This window comes from Erigeron canadensis, chromosome 4, assembly GCF_010389155.1.
Source record: "Erigeron canadensis isolate Cc75 chromosome 4, C_canadensis_v1, whole genome shotgun sequence".
Lineage (NCBI taxonomy): Eukaryota > Viridiplantae > Streptophyta > Magnoliopsida > Asterales > Asteraceae > Erigeron > Erigeron canadensis.
Window position 1 is genome coordinate 43,179,833 of NC_057764.1, and position 18,980 is coordinate 43,198,812.

Here is an 18,980-nt window from a genome sequence, read left to right on the forward strand (position 1 = left end):
ATTTTCTCATCTCTAAAGAGTCCTTCAAATAAGTCTAAATATTTTGTAGATTAAAATAGTTATCTAATTATACTGTTATTTACAATCTCCGATACCACTCCAAAGTTACCTGATGTTTATACTTTGTACAAAAAAGGTCATATACAAAACTCATTAGGTATTATCTTAGGATTTGAAAACAGATTATATATATATTTTTAGTTATATTATATATACATCTTCATTAAAAAAATGTACACATAACCTATTCACCCCATTAGTTGACAAACATATACCAAGTAATTTCATATTTAAAAATAAATCATATGATTTTAAAACTAATACAATTTTATCGCAAAAACCTATAGATAATCGTTACCTTGAGCATCAATCAGAACAAAGGGATTGTGAACTTTTAATGATCCACATTTAGCATCACGAAAGTAGTAGCCTAGGTAAAGGTAAGGTCCACTTAGGTAGATATAATGTTCTTTTCAACAATTTAAATAGAATCTAAAGACAACTTCTTTATTTAGGTAGAGGTAATTTGGAATTTTGGATGTCAAAATCCAAAACCCGCAACATGAAAGTAGTCGAGGGACTATTTTCGTAATATACAAAAAGAAGCGTGGAAATACATATAGAAGAGCGTATATGTATAAAATCCGGACACACGAAACACGGATTCACTCTACCCAAAGCGCACACACACACACACAGTCGATCGAGATCTGGAAAAATGGAACGGAGCTCCACCGGATTGTTCCGGACTACAATCTTAATCTCGCTCATCTTCTTCATCTCTTCATCTGAATCCTTTTATCTCCCCGGCGTCGCTCCTCGTGATTTCACCAGAGTGAGTACCTTCCACCAGATCTATCACTTTTACCCTTTACGTTACGTGAATCTGCATTTATCTATATTAGGATTTCACTTTATAATATCATTTTTATAATTTGTTTTTAGTTTGTTAAAATTGGAAGTTATATATTGCTAAATCTAGGATACAGGTTTAAAAAATTTGAGCTGATCTGTAATGTAGATATATATTTATATACTAGTAGATCTAATTAGTTGAATAATGATTTAAGTTTTTTTACTGTTATTTTTATATGTTGTGCTAGCTAGATGCCAGATTTGTGCTGTATTTATGCTTTTGATATGATGCATTTCTAGCATTTAAAAGTGTAAAGCAGATTAGTCAAGTAGCAATTCATGATTAAATATCGAAATTGTCAAATCTATCTGACCGGGGCATCCGCTAACTATTGAATACGTTATGCCCAGATCTTATTAGTGTATTTGCTTTTTAAGTATCTTCGTAAATAATTTTACTCGACTGTAATTAAGTTTGTATTGTGTGATTTATATATGGTATAATGTTGGTATATTATTTGTGTTTCTTAATCTGGCTACTTGTTTTATTTGTAAATGTTATAGTGTGATCTCTGGTAGTTTTGTCGAATAGGAATGTTGATTAATACGATCTAACTTCGTAATGTTAGTACATGATTATTGTTTTTTGTTTTATATTGTTAGTTGCTTTATCTGTATATATTATAGTATTTCTCGTAGTTTTGTTGAATAGGAATGTCAATATTTGGTTAATTGAATGTGAATGTTGTTATCAGGGTGATCCGCTTCAAGTTAAAGTCAACAAGCTTTCATCTACAAAAACGCAGCTTCCTTACGAGTACTATTACTTGAATTATTGTAAGCCAAAGCATGTTACTAATAGTGCTGAAAACTTGGGTGAGGTGCTTAGAGGCGACCGCATTGAGAATTCAGTATACACGGTGAGGACCTTCTGATGCATTTTTTGGTACAACGTTTAAGTGACGTATGCTGTTTTAGTTAATGTCACTTTCTAACCGTTGTGAGTTATTGCCATTTCAGTTTTCTATGCGAGAGGAACAACCATGCAAAGTTGGCTGCCGGGTAAAACTTGATGCCGGTTCAGCAAAGAAATTCAAAGAAATGATTGATGATGAGTACCGAGTCAACATGTATGTGCCACTTTCAGCCTGCTTAAACTATTTTCATTAATTAAGACCTCTGTATTATATTCGTAATCGGTTGCATTAATTTCAGTCCTAAGACTTTTTCGAATAACTCAAGTGTCCTATTAATTGAAACTTTTTGACGTCATGAATCTTTAGCTCAACAGATTCATTACAGAAAAGTTGCAAGTTCCTTGTCTTTATTATGTTGGCTTCTTATTTTGCAATGCAGGATTTTAGATAACCTCCCAGTTGCTGTTCTTAGACAAAGACGTGACGGTAGTCAATCAACCACTTATGAACATGGTTTCCGTGTCGGTTTTAAGGGAAACTATGCTGGGGTAAGTTTGATAGGAAAACCAAAAGCACATATCTTTTCTCTTTCTTTTTTTAGTGACTGGGACATGCATTTAACTTTTGTTTATTTCTTCAGAGCAAAGAGGAGAAGTACTTTATCAATAATCACCTTAGCTTTAGAGTTATGTATCACAAGGATCTTGAGACTGATGCTGCTCGTATTGTTGGGTTTGAAGTTACTCCCAATAGGTATTTGCTTCTCTTTACTACTTAATGCAGTATTGTAAAAATCTGATGGCATTATTTTGCTTGTCTCCATGATTTGATTTTCTTTATACTGGACTGAATCTATTCCTAATTCATGTTAACAGTATCAATCATGAGTATAAAGATTGGGATGAGAAGAACCCTCAGCTAACAACATGCAACCAAAATACCAAAAATATAGTTCAAGGAAGCACCGTACCTCAGGAAGTTGACACCGATAAGGAGGTGGTATTTACATATGATGTTACTTTCAAGGTACTTTCCTTTGAACCCATAAGCTTTGTCTTACACTATCCAGATGAAAATACAAATACTCATGACCATATTTCTCTATTATTTTTATATATCCAGGAGAGTGATATCAAGTGGGCGTCACGATGGGACACCTACCTTCTTATGAACGATGATCAAATCCATTGGTTTTCAATCATAAACTCCTTGATGATTGTCCTCTTCCTTTCAGGAATGGTAGCTATGATCATGATGAGAACACTCTACAGAGATATTGCAAATTATAATCAGCTTGACACACAAGATGAAGCTCAAGAAGAAACCGGATGGAAACTTGTCCATGGAGATGTTTTTAGGGCTCCAGAATATTCTGGATTGCTATCCGTTTATGTGGGTACTGGCGTCCAGCTTTTTGGAATGACACTTGTGACCATGATATTTGCATCTCTTGGATTTTTATCTCCATCCAACCGTGGTGGCCTTATGACTGCTATGGTTCTCTTATGGGTATTCATGGGCTTATTCGGTGGTTATGCTTCAGCCCGCATATACAAAATGTTCAAGGGTACAGAATGGAAGAAAAACACATTGAAAACATCCTTCATGTTTCCTGGTATTTTATTTGCTGTTTTCTTCGTTCTGAATGCATTAATTTGGGGCGAAAAGTCATCTGGAGCTGTACCATTCGGAACCATGATTGCCCTTGTTTGCTTATGGTTTGGCATATCGGTTCCATTAGTCTTTGTGGGTAGTTATCTAGGTTTCAAGAAACCCGCCCTTGAAGATCCAGTGAAAACAAACAAAATCCCGAGACAAGTTCCCGAGCAAGCTTGGTACATGACACCCGTGTTCTCAATTCTCATTGGAGGAATCCTTCCTTTTGGGGCTGTTTTCATTGAGCTATTTTTTATCTTGACCTCCATATGGTTGAACCAGTTTTACTACATATTTGGGTTTCTGTTCATCGTGTTTGTGATCTTGATCATCACATGTGCAGAGATAACAGTTGTTCTCTGCTACTTCCAGTTATGCAGTGAAGACTACCACTGGTGGTGGAGGGCTTATTTGACAGCTGGATCATCTGCATTGTATCTGTTCCTATACTCGATCTTCTACTATTTCACCAAGTTGGAAATCACAAAGCTGGTTTCGGGTATTCTCTACTTTGGGTACATGTTCATTGCTTCATATGCGTTCTTTGTGTTAACGGGTACAATTGGTTTCTATGCTTGTCTCTGGTTTGTTCGCAAAATTTATGGTTCAGTGAAGATAGACTGATAAGATGAACAAGAAGTTAAAAGCTCAACAGAGGATGTAATGGGGATGGAAACATAAATAGAAATGAATATGAGAGATAGAAGGAAGGCAGTGTAGAGTTGAGTTGAGTCCAGTTCAGTAATTGTTGGTTATACATGACTGAAGAATCATGCATCTGTTGGGAAATTTTCAAGCCCGTAAATGGACTTGTATGATTGGCTAGTTTGTAGAATGTTTTGTTTTTATTATGGATTTTTGTATCTTATATATGAACTGCATTCATCTGATAGCATTATTGTTGTGTTGTTGGTCAATCAATTTCAATCCTTTCCATAGTCTACTGTAAAAGCCTTTGTGCATGTGGTATTGAAATTATTATTCTTGTTCTTACAGATGACAGTCAAGATGCTTGGGTCTAACTTTAGTTTGTTTTGAGATTATGGATCTATTTGGGCATCTTGGGACGCTGATGATCTGATCCAGTGTTTTTCTTTGCTTTAATATCATTTTCTTATAAATTTTCTTTTGGCAGATCTGGTCAGGTCTATTACCTTGACATTATCATCGTATCTAATGCTATTACCTTAGATGGCAAGTGTATTCATTTCTGTAGATCGCTTTTTATCCTCACACAACCTAACATTTCCTAAAACAAAGGCGCTGTCTTTGGTTTAGTCGACATCTAGAATCGCAGGAGACTTAGAAAACATTTCCACGGACTACTCTGTATTTTTTATCCAGTTTGGTTTATGTGTCTCTAGTTGATTGTACTATGCCACATCTCAAGCATCGACTGTTGTAAGTGAAATCATATATTGCAATCCGGTGGATCTAGTTATCATGTCAACTTCACTAGATAGCACCCTCAACGCACTATCAAATGTAAATACAGCCTCTTTACAAGTATCTTCCTGAGACAGTGTTCATTGAATTATATTTTGGTGTATTGGTTGCATGTTAGTTGTGTCTGTAAAATCACAACTCAGTATGTTGATACGAGTTTTAGATGATTTAACAAGAGAAGCAAAATTATAACTCGAATAATAGTTCTGTGCCTTTTGCGAATCCCTCCTAGTCACTTGAGCAAGACTTTGTGAGTGCCTCTTATAATAACATGCTTCTACAAATTGAACCATAACCAAGGTGGCCTGGTCAAGTGTTCTAATATCCTCATAAGAGGTGTCAAGTTTGAATCTTCCTTGGGTAAATATCTTTAAGGTTATAGAGAAAACCTAGTCCGTTTTATACTTTACCAAATTTCAGATACATTTTGATATTTGATTCTAAATCATACTCCATATCCAGCATCAAGAAGCAATAAAAGATTCAAACTAATCATATGGTAAAAAACAGCATAAATTTGATAAACTTAATATATTACCATCTTGAAGTGTTTTTACAATGGCAAAGCAATAACAAATTGCTTCTGTAGTGTAAACAAAGATACAAAAGCCAGAAGCTTTTTACATTTCAATTCAAATAATCAAAATGAAACATAAGCTCATGGACTCAATTACGAGTCTCAACGTGCTTTCCTAGTAATAACATCCGGGTGGATGCAACCTATATATACATCCCTTTGCAAAGTCTTAATATACGACAATACTTTTTGAACCAAAACGGTGTGCTGCATATCTGTACAACTTCACCTTTGGTAAAAAGCCTATCATATGGTTTCCGTGATCTTCGTGAGAACTATTCCGGGTAACAAAATAATATATGAAACTTTATATAAATTATATAAAAACTCAAAATGCTTTCAAACCAAATTGCCTTGAAGTTCTCGGAACTTTCATTCCATCTTTTAAAATAATCATCAGCTGCAAATGGCTTCAACCGAAAGTTTCTTCATTACTTTCGGGCAAGGATCTCCTCCAAATATCTCAGGAGTTACAGGTACTGTGCATGATTGTTGTCCAATGCATAACTGTAACAAAAGCAAAATATTAGCATTTTCATCATGTGTGTGAGCGGGTCCCCATTTGTACCGTTTTGAAACAAATAAAGATGTGATTGAGACTTATCTTTTCCCAGAATAACAAGAATACAAGATCACAATATCAACTAACAATTGGTATCTATTTTTGTATTGCTAACGAGTCATATGGATAAAATATTTATAAAAGTGGCTAAATATTGGGGCAAAAACATTTTAGTGGGTCAAAATCAGAAGACCGGGTAAAGAATTGGAGCAAAAAAGGCTAGCGGGTCAACCCCATTAGGTGTACCGGGTAAAGAATTGGAGCAAAAAAAGCTATGAATAAGAAAGTGGGTACCTTGTTAAATGCATCATAGGAATTATGAGCATGGCAGCTACCCTCACTATAAGAACCACAACCTCCTAACGGGGTGCCAAAGCTAGCAAATTTGATCGAAGATATCTTTTGACCCGGGCTGCACGAAAGGTGTGCTTTTGGCCTTAACGGTTTAGTGACTTTACCAGACGCTTGCATCTGATAATTCATTAATGATGGTTGCCACTCGTATATATCAGCACACACACTGTAAACTGATCTCTTTACCAATGATATACCATATGGGATTCCTCCCAATTCTTCAAAAACAACCAGCAAGTTCCCTCTTGGTTTTAGCCAAGACCGAGGTACGTGATACCTGAAACAAATAATGTCAGGATAGGCTAGGGATTTATGATCAAAAGAGTTTGGACGTCCTTCTGTTGTTTGCAGATGTAAAGTTTATATTATCAGTTTTGTGGCAGGTGGTATAAAGTTAAAGGCAGCATTTGTTTACTCAAACGTAAAATCGGATATTTAAATTAAATTCCAAAACACAAATCCAAAGACCTGCAAAAGATTGTAATTGTCTTAGAAAATTTTAATACTGGACAAAAAAGGAGCCTTCTTACCATTTTTGTGAAGCTTCACCGCATTTACTTAAGCATTTATTCTCATCAAAATAGCCAGCATAACTACAAGTGCTACAAGATCCACGTGCCTTGTAAGCAGGCCAATAACGTCCAATACTTTGCCCATTTATCCATATTTGACCTTTCCCCATACTGCTCATGTCTAAAGCCAAAGGTTCGTTCCCCGATGGAGCATTGAAAATAGTCTGAAAACATGACGAACATATATCAATACAGTTTACAGTTATATTTTATCATGTGAAAACCATAACACTTTTAGTATGCCATATAGGAATTACAAAATTACCATTTTGGGAAATACTCGTTTACATCAGTTCATTAAAGAGTATTATGGATAATTAACAAAAAGTTAAACAGCGCAACTGTCATGGAACATAATATAGGAAAATGATTCCAAGAAAAGATGGAATATGTCAATGGTATGAGACGATACCTTGTACCATGTTAGTGGTTGCCTTTGAGACACCAAAGAACCTTGAATCCATTCGACAGATGAACTACCCGTGAGTGAGTGAAGACTTAGAATTTCACCTTTAAGCCCGACCTGGTCAAACAGACGGTTTAACATTCAAAGTTTTGTTTTTGTTTTACATGGTACAACCTGTAACAAGGATGATGAAGTAGTAATATTTAATGAAGTAGAAGACAAACCTTATAAGACCATTTTTGCCAAGTCAAGTCTCGCTTCCCGTCATTGAGGCCATAGAGTGTGACTGGACCAAGAACGCCGGCATTCCATGTCTCAAAATGTGGACCAATATTCTAGCAAATTATGTTGGAGAACCATTAGTGACGAGCACCACATAGTCCACATATATTTATGTTTATAGGTTGTATAATCATAATATATAACAAACTGGGGTACAGGAGATAGTGTTTGGGTGCATTTTTGTAGGTTGTGGTTGTAATAATCAGAAAATGAGTTGTATGAGTATACCGGGAGACCAACTGCAATGCTTAGTAGTGAAATCTTGTTCACACCTGCTCTTAGATTCACCGCTTTATTGAAAGTTAATTTTGGATTCTTTTGACTTCCATAAACAGTTCCTGAAACATTATCACAGGATGAGCCCTGCATGTTATTAATAAAGAAAACTTTGAAGAAACCATAATACCATATTGTATAATACAGTATTAAAGGTTCACTTTGATAATCAAATGTAGTTGTTGCATGGAATGAAAGACACGGGTTGTATTTACGTGGTTCACTTATTTGTCTGGAGCTCATCGAGTAAATATATCAAGAGTTTTCAAAACAGGAATTTGGATCGGAAAAAATATGTGAATATAGCGATATGCAAAGGATATTGTTTCAAATCTGAAACTTCATACCTGATAGTTCACCGTTAATGAAAACATGCAAAGCATGACCCGCAGATAATACGGTAAGTGTAGGCCACTTGCCACTTCTCAAGAACCCCTCATTGGATCCAACCTTGACACTGAACATGATGAGAAGCAAAAGTTAGCCCATATGCAAATTCTTAAGGGTAGAAAATACAGAGTCTAGGTAATGGGTCAACACTTTGGTACGCTTCATGGGTCAGGTTGGCCCAAAACACTTTTTGCCCACAAATGTAAGCTTTGCTAGGATTACAAAATATTTAGTGCGTCGAAAATGATTGCAACATTTATATTGTTCCTATAGAATTATTGGATGATTTTATGAGTTAAAATACAATTTGGGCAACTTCTAGGCCATATTGACCCATTTATAAGTAAACGGGACGAAATTGCCAACTTTGGCCCATATGCTAGTTCTATATGTGTTAATCTATCATATTTATCAACATGAAGAATAAAAAAGGTGCACTTACTCTGTCGAGTACCACAAATAGTCGGAAGAATCTCTAGTGACATTAAGTTGTTCCAACAACCCAACTGTTGTATACGCATTGTCGTTATATGATTCCGTTTCATCATTAAATGACTGCCAAGCAAATCCTCCACCTGCTGAAGTCATCTGCATCAGTGAGGTCTGTGCACCTACCTATTGATCACATTCACAATTACACTTCATCAATAACTTTGTAAACCCTCCTCCCGAATTCCAAAATATATATAAGGATTTGATTCCATCCTTAAATCATGATAAGAATGTTAATAACACGAGACAATAATAATTAACATTAATGACATTTCTCACCCTTGCAGTATTATAAGCTGTGTTCCTGCAGTCCGGGAGGATGCTTATAGACCAAGGAGGAAGATTGTAACGCTGATTTCTGAAGTTTACAGTTGCATAAGCAGCTCTGTTATTATTTGAAAGGAAAGCAGCACAGCCTCCAGCCTTGTAATTGTAAACATATGCCTATAAAGAAAACAAAGGTAAGACGTAGGGTCCAACTGCTGAAGTGTAAGTGATCATTAATTATCAATACAGTAAAAACTCAACCTTTTGATAGTTTCCAAGATTGACAATAGTGGGATCCCCGTTCACTAAAGCGGGCTCACATAGTTTTATAGCTCTATGAAGATCTTTCAGATGCCCCCACTTAGCTTCCCGTTTTAGTCCTGTATATAGAACACTCCGGTTATATCCATATATATCCAAATCTAGAAACAAAGATCACGTACATCACAATATATAAATTTCTGGTCATGAAAACAATATAATCTTAAATAGGGTGCCATCAAAGTTGACATGTTTAGTGAATGTTTAACTGATTGTCAAAGAATAATTCCCTTGCTATCATTTCCCTTATCAAAAGATTTCCTTTTCTTAGGAGAGAATGTACTTATAAAGGGAAGGAATGTGTTTTACATGAACTTTTTCTTCATAGAAATTGTGGTCAGTTAGAACTTAGATAGTGATAGTTTTATAGCAGTCCTTAGTCAATTTTATTTATATAACGAATAATGAACAAATAGCAATTTTAACTTATTTTTATATGATGTTACCCAAACGACAGAAAAAATAGTCTTGCAAGTGAAAATCAATGCCTTTCGTGGACTTGACATGCTGATAGTTGACAAATAGGTGATTCAACCTTAAAACATTCCAAGAAACAAATTGTTGTCCCTTTCATGGGACTCATTAGTAGATATTCAAATTTTAAAATCTTAATACTTTGCATCATCAACTTGATCTTAAAAGTGAGACCAACAAATATCAAAGTTGATATAATACATATGTATAATGAAGTGGCATACGTATCCCTTCATCCATGATGTGACATAAATTTGACCAAAATACGCTTTTAAGGTTGACCCAAGTTAGTAGCCCGCCCAATTTTTACATTCAAAGTTAGATAGTTTAGATATCATACCATATGCATGCTAATATGCTATATACTTTAGTATGTAACATACCATATTCATCAAGAGGAGCATCATAGTCATAGCTTGTAGCAATAAATGGGCCACCCGCAGTACGTCCAAAGTTAGTTCCTCCATGATACTGTCAAAATACAATAAAGCTTATAATCAATATTATCGTTTAACAGACAATTATTGAAAATTGGAAATATGATTACAACAAAACACTTTCATACCATATAGTAATTGACAAAGGATCCACCAGTCTGAATAAACTTAGCAATTGAATATGCCAAGTCTTCAGCTGGTCTATAAGGAACCGCACCTCCAAACTCAGTGAACCTACATATTTCAGATTTTGTTAGAATAATCAATCACAACTATAAAGAAAAAACGGTATCATTGACAATGTAATTACCATCCTGTCCAAGCTTCAGTCCACATTTTCGGCTTGAAATTTTTGTTGGGAGAGAAATAGTCACAGTAAAAACCATTGCAAGTATTAATCTGTTAAAACAAAAAGAACATCTATGTTACTAGAGTTATAACTTACGAAATCCAAAAGTCAAAAGTCCGGTGGTTATGATAGTAAAGACGGAAAACAAAATGTCCATGTGCAAAGCATAAAGAATCACACTAGGGACACATATAGCATGAACAACTGTCATGGGGTCATGAAATTTGACAAGAAATAAGTCAAAAAAACAAAAAAACATGCATAACTAGATGGTGCGCTTACAACGGGGTCAGGAGCATCATCTTGCTTGCACATGACCCATGGGACACCAGTGCCTAGACCCACAGCCATTTGAGCAGCCCATTTCGTATAGGCTCGAGCAGGTGCACCAAGTTCATATTCCATCGGTCCATATTCGTTTTCAATCTGTCACATAAAAAGTTTGCTTCATTTATAGTGAGCATTATTATTATTATTATTATTATTATTATTATTATATATAAATCTAGTAACAAGGGGTGAAATGAGTAGCTTTAACTACCTGAGATAAAATAATTGGACCACCTTGAGTCTCATATAATCCATTTGCTTTCATCATATTCACTATGTGCCTTGTGAACTTTTCCATAGCAGCCTATAGTCATATACTCATATGAATATCATTACATGCCAATCTCAACAAACCCATAAATACAAACATAAAAATGTTATAAAAAAAATATATAAATATTAAAGTTTTTTTATTTTATTTTATAAACATATTAAAGATTTAGAGGCAGACCTTAAAAGGACCATTATCTGTTCTGAAACTAATTCCTGGAACATATTTTAGCCAAACAGGAAACCCCCTGAAATTGAAATAACAGAAGATGTATAACTAATTTCTAACCATGTGTATATATCTGAAAATTTTATTTATATAAATGTAAGTATAAATATATACCCAAAGTTCCATTCAGCACAAGCATAAGGACCAATTCTGAGATGGGCATAGAGTCCAGCTTGCTTAATTAGCTTAATGAACTTCACTAAATCATACCTATCTTCAAAATAATACTGCCAAACAAAATAATATCTTAAAACTCTTGAAACTTAAAAAATACAACTTATAGATATATACACAGTTATATAGAGTAGTAAAAAGACACTTACTTGACCGGGTTGAGGTTCATGCCCATTCCAAAAAACATAAGTTTGAATAACATCCAACCCTCCTTCTTTTGCCTTCTGAATAAGATCTGGCCACATCTGACAACATAAAAAAAAAATATATACATATAATTTATGTGAAAAAAGTTCATTTAAAAAGGCAACAAAATAAAGAAAATAACCCAAAATAATGAGAAAGGTTATTAAAGGTAAAGAAAACAAGTGCATTACCTCAGGGGTGCTTCTTGGATAATGAATGGATCCAGAAATAAGAATTTTTCTTTGGCCATTAATGGAAATAGCTTTATGGTCATATGAAACAGACCCATTACATAAATAAACACAAAAACACAATATAACCACCAACATTAAATTAGACCTCAACATTTTAACAAACCCCAGATTCTTGAACACAGTATCTATCTGAAAGAAAAAACAGAGCAATATCCTCAGCTTTTTGTGTTTTTCTTTACACTTATAAGTTCACTTTATTTGTGTATCTTCAGTAAAAGAAAGATGCCCAAGAAGAACACAAGCATTCACTACAGGATTTGTGTGTTTGTTTGTATGTATGTATGTATAGAGTGTAGTTAAATAAATGAAAGATTCTAGTTCTAGTGAACTTTTGGTTTTAATATTTGTATTACTGTACAAGTTTTTTGAGGTAAAAACATAGAAAATAAACAGAGAAAAAAGGGTATTGGTTTGTGTGTGTGAATGTGTGAATGTTTGAAATTTTTTGAGTGCTTTGTAGCTGCATTTAAACAAGGAGGATTGGCTTTGTCTGCAATAGTAAAAGGGTCCTACTTTTTGGTCTCATTACATATAAAATCATTTAAAATAGTGTATACACAAGAAAGTTATTTTAGGCTTTCCTAAAGATGATTTATTATTTAAAATAGTGTATACACAAGAAAGTTATTTTAGGCTTTCCTAAAGATGATTTATTGGGAAAGGGAATATTAGGCTGACATTTAAATTGGATAAAAAACTTTTTATATATATTTTTTTAAACCATAAAATCATGGGAACCAATCATTTATTCAAAATATTAAAATATTGGTATGTAAAAGGTTTTGCACCTAATTAGTGTGCATAACAACTCCATATTCACTTTTCTATATATATATATATATATGTATGAAAATGATTAATGTGACTAAATGATATGTCTAAACATAGACCTAAAAGAGAGATCATGTCATGTGGCAAGTTCAATGGTAGAGATAATGAAAGAGACCTAATGCAAAATATGTGTTATGTAGTGTATGGAGTAGGTCTTTCTTTAGTCATATGAATTATGTTACATATATCATTTCCCAATATATATATATATATGTGTGTGTGTGTGTGTGTGAGAAATGTTAGGTAAAGCATGCAGTATCTATCTTAGGTAAAGCAGATGGGGGATTATGTAACACCCCAATATTTTAAGGTAATAGAAAATTAACCTTTTTTGTAGTTTTGACATTTAATTAGTTTCCTGGTATTTTGTTTTGAGTTAAGAGGCTAATTTAGTTGGAACTTTAGTGGCTAGCGGGTATTAAACCCACTAAAAATTTTGTATGGGACGTGGCTTTCAAGTGATGAGCCAGGAAAACACTTTTGTGACTCATATTTTCCCACTTCAAGTTCACTTCTTTCCCAATTATCCCATTTGTCTCAAAATTCTTCCATTGTCCATGCAATTGAATCTTCATTCATAAATTAAAGAATTTCAATCCTACAACTATATCAACAATCATCTCCTATTGTGTTAGTATTTAAATTTGGGGCTTTCTTGGAGGTGGTGGTGACCGATTCTTTAAGGAAGAAAAAGGGGAAGAATTTCAATTTGAAAACCCTAATTCTTTGTTTCCCATTCTTGAGGTGTAGATTTCATAACCCTAGTTTGATTTGTTATTAAAATTAGGGTTCTTAGCCTTAGAGTTGGGGTTTTTGCTATTGGGGTATTCAAGTAAAACTCTAACTCAATGTGTATGATATATGGATTATTGATTGAAAGAATTTGTAGTTAGTGAGAATCCCCTATGGTAAGAATCTCATGGTGTTTGGCTAGTGTTTATAAAATAAAGCTTTATTTTGAGAAATTGAAGATTTGTTGGAAAGTGTTTAGTAGCCAAACACCATAATCTTAGAGTTGTTGAATGTAAGTAGTTGAGTCATGGAACTCATAGATGATATGTGATTACTCTTGTATAGGTGTTGAAGATTAAATTGTTGATCTTGTAGCCTTGTTGTGTCAACTAGCCAAGTTTAAGGTGAGTGTATATGCATATAATCATGTTCTTGTTACTAGAGGTCATAGGTGGGTAAATTCCTATGACCCATTTGATAGTTGTTTTGTTAGAACAAGTAGGTGGGTAAATTCCTACTAGTCAAGTTGTTTGTAAGAGCTAGTAGGTGGGTAAATTCCTACTAGCCAAACTTTCCATGGCCATGTTGAAAATGAATGTATGTTGTTTGAAATGTATGAAAAGGCTAGCTTGCTAGGCTTATATGGTGCTTGATGCACATAGTTGAAATGACATGATTATGATTATATGTGTATGCATTCACTAAGCGTTGCTTATGTTTTAGTTGTTTAACTCTCTTATAGGAGTTGGTAGTAACAAAGGTAAAGAAGTGATCGAGTGAAATTAGAATTTGGAAGCTCTTGCCTTTTGGAAGGTTGGCATTTTGGATAATTTGGGTAGATGATCCCTTTGGTACCCATTGGCTTTTGATATATGTTCTTTGGTCAAATCATTTTGGTAGAACTTCTGAAAAGTTGTAGTTGCATTGGAAACTTTAGTAAGGGTAGAATTTGTAACTAATTTGACAATTACCCAAGTAGGGTTATCGACCCGCTTGTGGAATTTTGTAGTCAAAAGTCTTGTAAAAAGGAATGATTTCAATGTATGGGTGATTTATATGCTCTAAAGGTCATGTTTTGGTATTCGAAAATGTTGAAGTTGAAATGGTGTTTTGGTTTAACAAAATGAGTCAAGTGCATGGAAAACCTGATTTTGAACAAAAGTTTGCTGCAGGTAGCTCAACTGCGCCGCAGTGGGAGCCTGTCCTAGCTCACTGCGCCGCAGTGAGCTTTTTGGGTAATTGTTGCCGAGGAAAACCACTGCGCCGCAGTGGGTGTGTGGTGCTCCACTACGTCGCAGTGGGAGGTTTTTCACTCGCAGATCAGAGATTTTCCACTGAGTCGCAGTGGAAGGTGTCCTAACCCCACTGAGTCGCAGTGGGAGTTTTTTCACTTGCAGATCAGAGATTTTCCACTTAGTCGTAGTGGGAGGTGTCCTAACCCCACTGAGTCGCAGTGGGAGGTTTTTCGCTTGCCGATCAGAGATTTCCCACTGAGTCGCAGTGGGAGGTGTCATAACCCCACTGAGTCTCAGTGGGTGTAAAAAATAAAAAAATTAAAAAAAAAAAAAATTATTCGATTTTGTTTAAAAAGGTTTGGGTTCTTACAGATTATGTAAAATTCAGGGAGACGATGTGTCGATGTATGTTTATCAAATACAAAAGTTTAATTTGTAACTTCTTTTAAATTGACAATACCTAAACTTATGTAAAGTCTTTTGTACAGATCATTTTTCCATATATATATATGAAAACTAAAGGGATTAGTATATTTTAGAATGTAAACAACTTTTCACGAATAGTTATAATGTGTATCAAACTTTAATCATGTGTATTGTATGTAATAAACTTTCGAATCTTGTGCATTCTATGTATCCGAGTATATGTGGCAACCATATAAGCTGTCACTTGTCAAGTTTTGATTGGTTAAATACATACAATGCACAGGATTTGAAAGTTCATTACATACAATACACAAAATTAAAGTTTGACACAAAATATAATAATTCGTGTAAAATTGTTTACATTATGGGATACTAATCCCAGAAGTAAAACTCAAATTTAAATATTACTGGTTGGAAATCTTTAGATGATTTGATTATTAAAATATATAGCTCTTCCAAAAATTAAAATATATGTAGGTATCTACTAAAATTAAATTATTTTCGAAGCGGTGTTTGAAAGTATAAAAAAACCCAAATTTAAATATAATTGTTAGATTAAAAGTTTATAAAACAATAACGATAAGTACCAGTTAGATTGCATAAATCAACTTAGTTTACACTGTGACCCCGTTTCGTTAATCTAGTAGTACCAAAAATGATTTTAGTGATGGCAATTTTGAAAAACAATATATTCAAATTAAATACCATGAGTTCGATATTATATTGACTATTTTTCTTTAACGTTACTTAATTTCAACATGTTTTTTTATATATCGAACTTCAATTTCAAAATAAACTTATTTTGAAAAAACTCAATCGATATTAGTACCAGTATTTTTCCCCATTGCAACGAATATTCTAAGTTTTAATGTTCATCAAATCATTAACTAATAGTCAAATGCCCAATTAACTAATTTAAATATATAATAAATGTCAATTTAATTGATACTCTACTCGTCAAAAACAACTCATAACGTTAAAGTATCATACAAATCTATAAAATATATCCAACCACTAAAAGAAAGCACCATATAATGTGGGCATTAGAAAAAATAATTAGTTTTTCATTCTTACATGAAAAAATAGACCCTATATCAGTTTTCGAATTTGAATTTGGATTTGGAATTTTGGATTTAGATTAAACAATTAAATTCTTTGTTAATTCTTAAAGATCCTAAATTTACGTAAATTCCAACACATATGATGATTACTTTATACCAATGTTTTTGCACGTAATGCATTCTAAAGTTGGTAAAACCGTAAAAGATTATCTCATTCTATTGAACTTTTTTAATGTACGATGTAAACTATGTATATTTTCATCAATTTTGACAGAAAACATATTGACACTTGGGTGATAGCATAACTATACTCTCGCAATTATAAAGTTATAGATCAATGCGCAAGTTATACTAGTTAAAATGTGAATTAAAATTTTAATTTACCTCCTTGGGAGAATGACGTCTCCTTCATATTGTTTATGGAATCGTAGAAGCAAACCACATGTTCGAAATGTTGACTATAAACTGAAACAACTTGAAATATGATAATAGTTACGGACTTTTGCGATCTACACTCATAACTAAGATTTGGTGGCCAATTCGCTATGCCCAAAAATCAACGATTTGCTGTCCAACTTTAAGTTTTCCTTAAAAGGTATGTTTGAGTAGCCTCTAAATGACTTACTCATTTACTCTTGAATTTCATTTGAGCAATGAAATTGGATATTGAAATTTTTAAGAGACGAACATTCAATTGTAACTATCTATCTTTAAAAAAAAATAATAATAAAAAAAACACATGTCCCATTCTTATCACACATATCCTCTTTTTATCGCCGTTTTGATGAGGACACCAAACCCATAACTTGCCCAAAACACAGGCCGTGTCAATGGTGTCCTCGAGAACGTGCCCAGAACACAATAAGAACACCACTATTGGGAGCTCCGTTAAGTGTTGTCTATCTATAAAACCTTATAAAAGGAGAACACACCCCCAAAAATCTCAATTAAACAATTGAACTATCTAAAATACCTCTCTATATTATTCATTAATTTAAAAATCTGCACTTAATATACTTATAATACCCTTAATTAAATAATTGCAACATAAATCTCTCAATCCTTAAAAAAACTACACTAACTCATTTAACATCAATTATTTTTACATTCAACACCCCCATAACCCGTCACCACCACCACTTGTCGCCAGTTGCCACCGCCACCTCGCACCATTACCACCATCGTCGCCTATTGCGCTGGTATATAAACATCTCCTGGGGTCCTATATAGCTAATCCTATAACTATAATAGTCTACTACAACCTCCTTGGTTTTCAAGCTAGCTCTAAATTTCGGTTCCGAATTTCACCAAAGGAATCCGTATCCTACTATAATACATAGATAGTACGTAAACCTACTTGAATTTGTAATTCCGACAGAAAGGAACCCCTCGATCTCTTTCGTGTCAAGATTGATATGCATGTTGACACTAATGTCTCATCAACAATGATCGTAGTGGAGTAAGATGCATGACATTCCTTACAAGAGGATGAGCTCAACGAATAGTTTAGTGAATATAACAATGTTTGTCTACGAAGCCAAGGTGTTGCGGCTAGAAGAAGATGCGGTGGAAAACAAAATGGGATATTCTAAATTAAGAACTAAAAAGCTAACTAACACAATTAGTTTAAAAAGGAAAAGAAAATGTGAACTACAACCTTAATAGTTGTCATTAACATGCATACAAAATTATACTTTTTATATAAAACGGCACAACTCAAACTTTATGATAAAAAAAATACAACTATATATATATTCACGTTAACGACAAGATATAGGGTTGTCATTAGCAAGACTCATAAAACAAATAAAGAAATAAGCGTCACGTTAACTCGAAAAGATTATTTTTACATGTTCAAGTATATATTACTTCACATACATTGTTATAAAATATTTGTAAGTGTACTAATTGTAAATTGTGGTGTGTATGAATAATTTTGTAGGCATAATATCATTTTCTTTAATAATGAGTGATTATCCGTATGCTATCTTTATTCATATATTACCAAACTGAAATTAAGATAATAATATCCAAAAGATGAGGGGTTTTAACAAAACAATGTCGTGAAACATGATTAAACGATTTCACATGATGAAACGCGTCGGTTCTTATTAAACTTCATCACTAGCTATGTCGAGGCAGTCGAGATATGATTTTAAGTGTATATAGTGGGCCGGGTTGGTTCATAGCTTCCTATTTCCTTAACTCTAATCATGATTAGTTATTTAATTATTCAATCATATCCGGTCGGGGGGTTAGTAATAGTATATACAAGTATTTAATTTTGCGCGTGAGACACTCACTATATCATATGTTATGATGTTGCTTTTGTTTTGTGCATTTACCAAATGCCAATTAACATCCTCATGTCACGGCTTAGGTTTTTGTGTCCATTTTTTTTTTTCCTTCTTCTTATTTGTGGGTTATTCTTTGATCAAGGAATAATAAAAGCTTCGATTTTACGGTATTTAAGTTATTTACAAAAGGTTTTGTAAGTAGATGAGGACATGAGAGGTGATTATAGAAATAGAGAATTTTAACTTACTGTATCTTAATCTTATCTTAATTTTAATATATATTATAAGACAATTGAACTAATGATTAATTAACCAATTACAT

At 33.7% G+C, this 18,980-nt stretch overlaps 2 protein-coding genes across 2 annotated transcripts; one reads left to right on the forward strand and one right to left on the reverse strand.

The window, feature by feature from the left end:
* The first annotated feature begins 646 nt into the window (after positions 1-646).
* Positions 647-4,423, forward strand: LOC122595205 (transmembrane 9 superfamily member 7-like). Its single transcript, XM_043767538.1, has 7 exons — positions 647-835; positions 1,611-1,775; positions 1,876-1,985; positions 2,212-2,320; positions 2,413-2,525; positions 2,648-2,798; positions 2,895-4,423. The coding sequence occupies exons 1-7, from the start codon at positions 719-721 to the stop codon at positions 4,050-4,052; spliced, it is 1,923 nt and encodes a 640-aa protein (XP_043623473.1). The 5' UTR covers positions 647-718; the 3' UTR covers positions 4,053-4,423.
* A 967-nt stretch (positions 4,424-5,390) lies between these two features.
* LOC122595456 (beta-galactosidase 1-like) lies at positions 5,391-12,493 on the reverse strand. Its single transcript, XM_043767819.1, has 19 exons — positions 12,014-12,493; positions 11,786-11,881; positions 11,577-11,689; positions 11,415-11,481; positions 11,175-11,267; positions 10,916-11,059; positions 10,595-10,683; positions 10,413-10,518; positions 10,231-10,318; positions 9,314-9,432; positions 9,065-9,229; positions 8,736-8,908; positions 8,251-8,360; positions 7,856-7,965; positions 7,570-7,680; positions 7,352-7,462; positions 6,898-7,103; positions 6,308-6,644; positions 5,391-5,958 (listed from the first exon to the last, which is right to left on the reverse strand). The coding sequence occupies exons 1-19, from the start codon at positions 12,167-12,169 to the stop codon at positions 5,848-5,850; spliced, it is 2,505 nt and encodes an 834-aa protein (XP_043623754.1). The 5' UTR covers positions 12,170-12,493; the 3' UTR covers positions 5,391-5,847.
* Between the last annotated feature and the right edge of the window lie 6,487 nt (positions 12,494-18,980).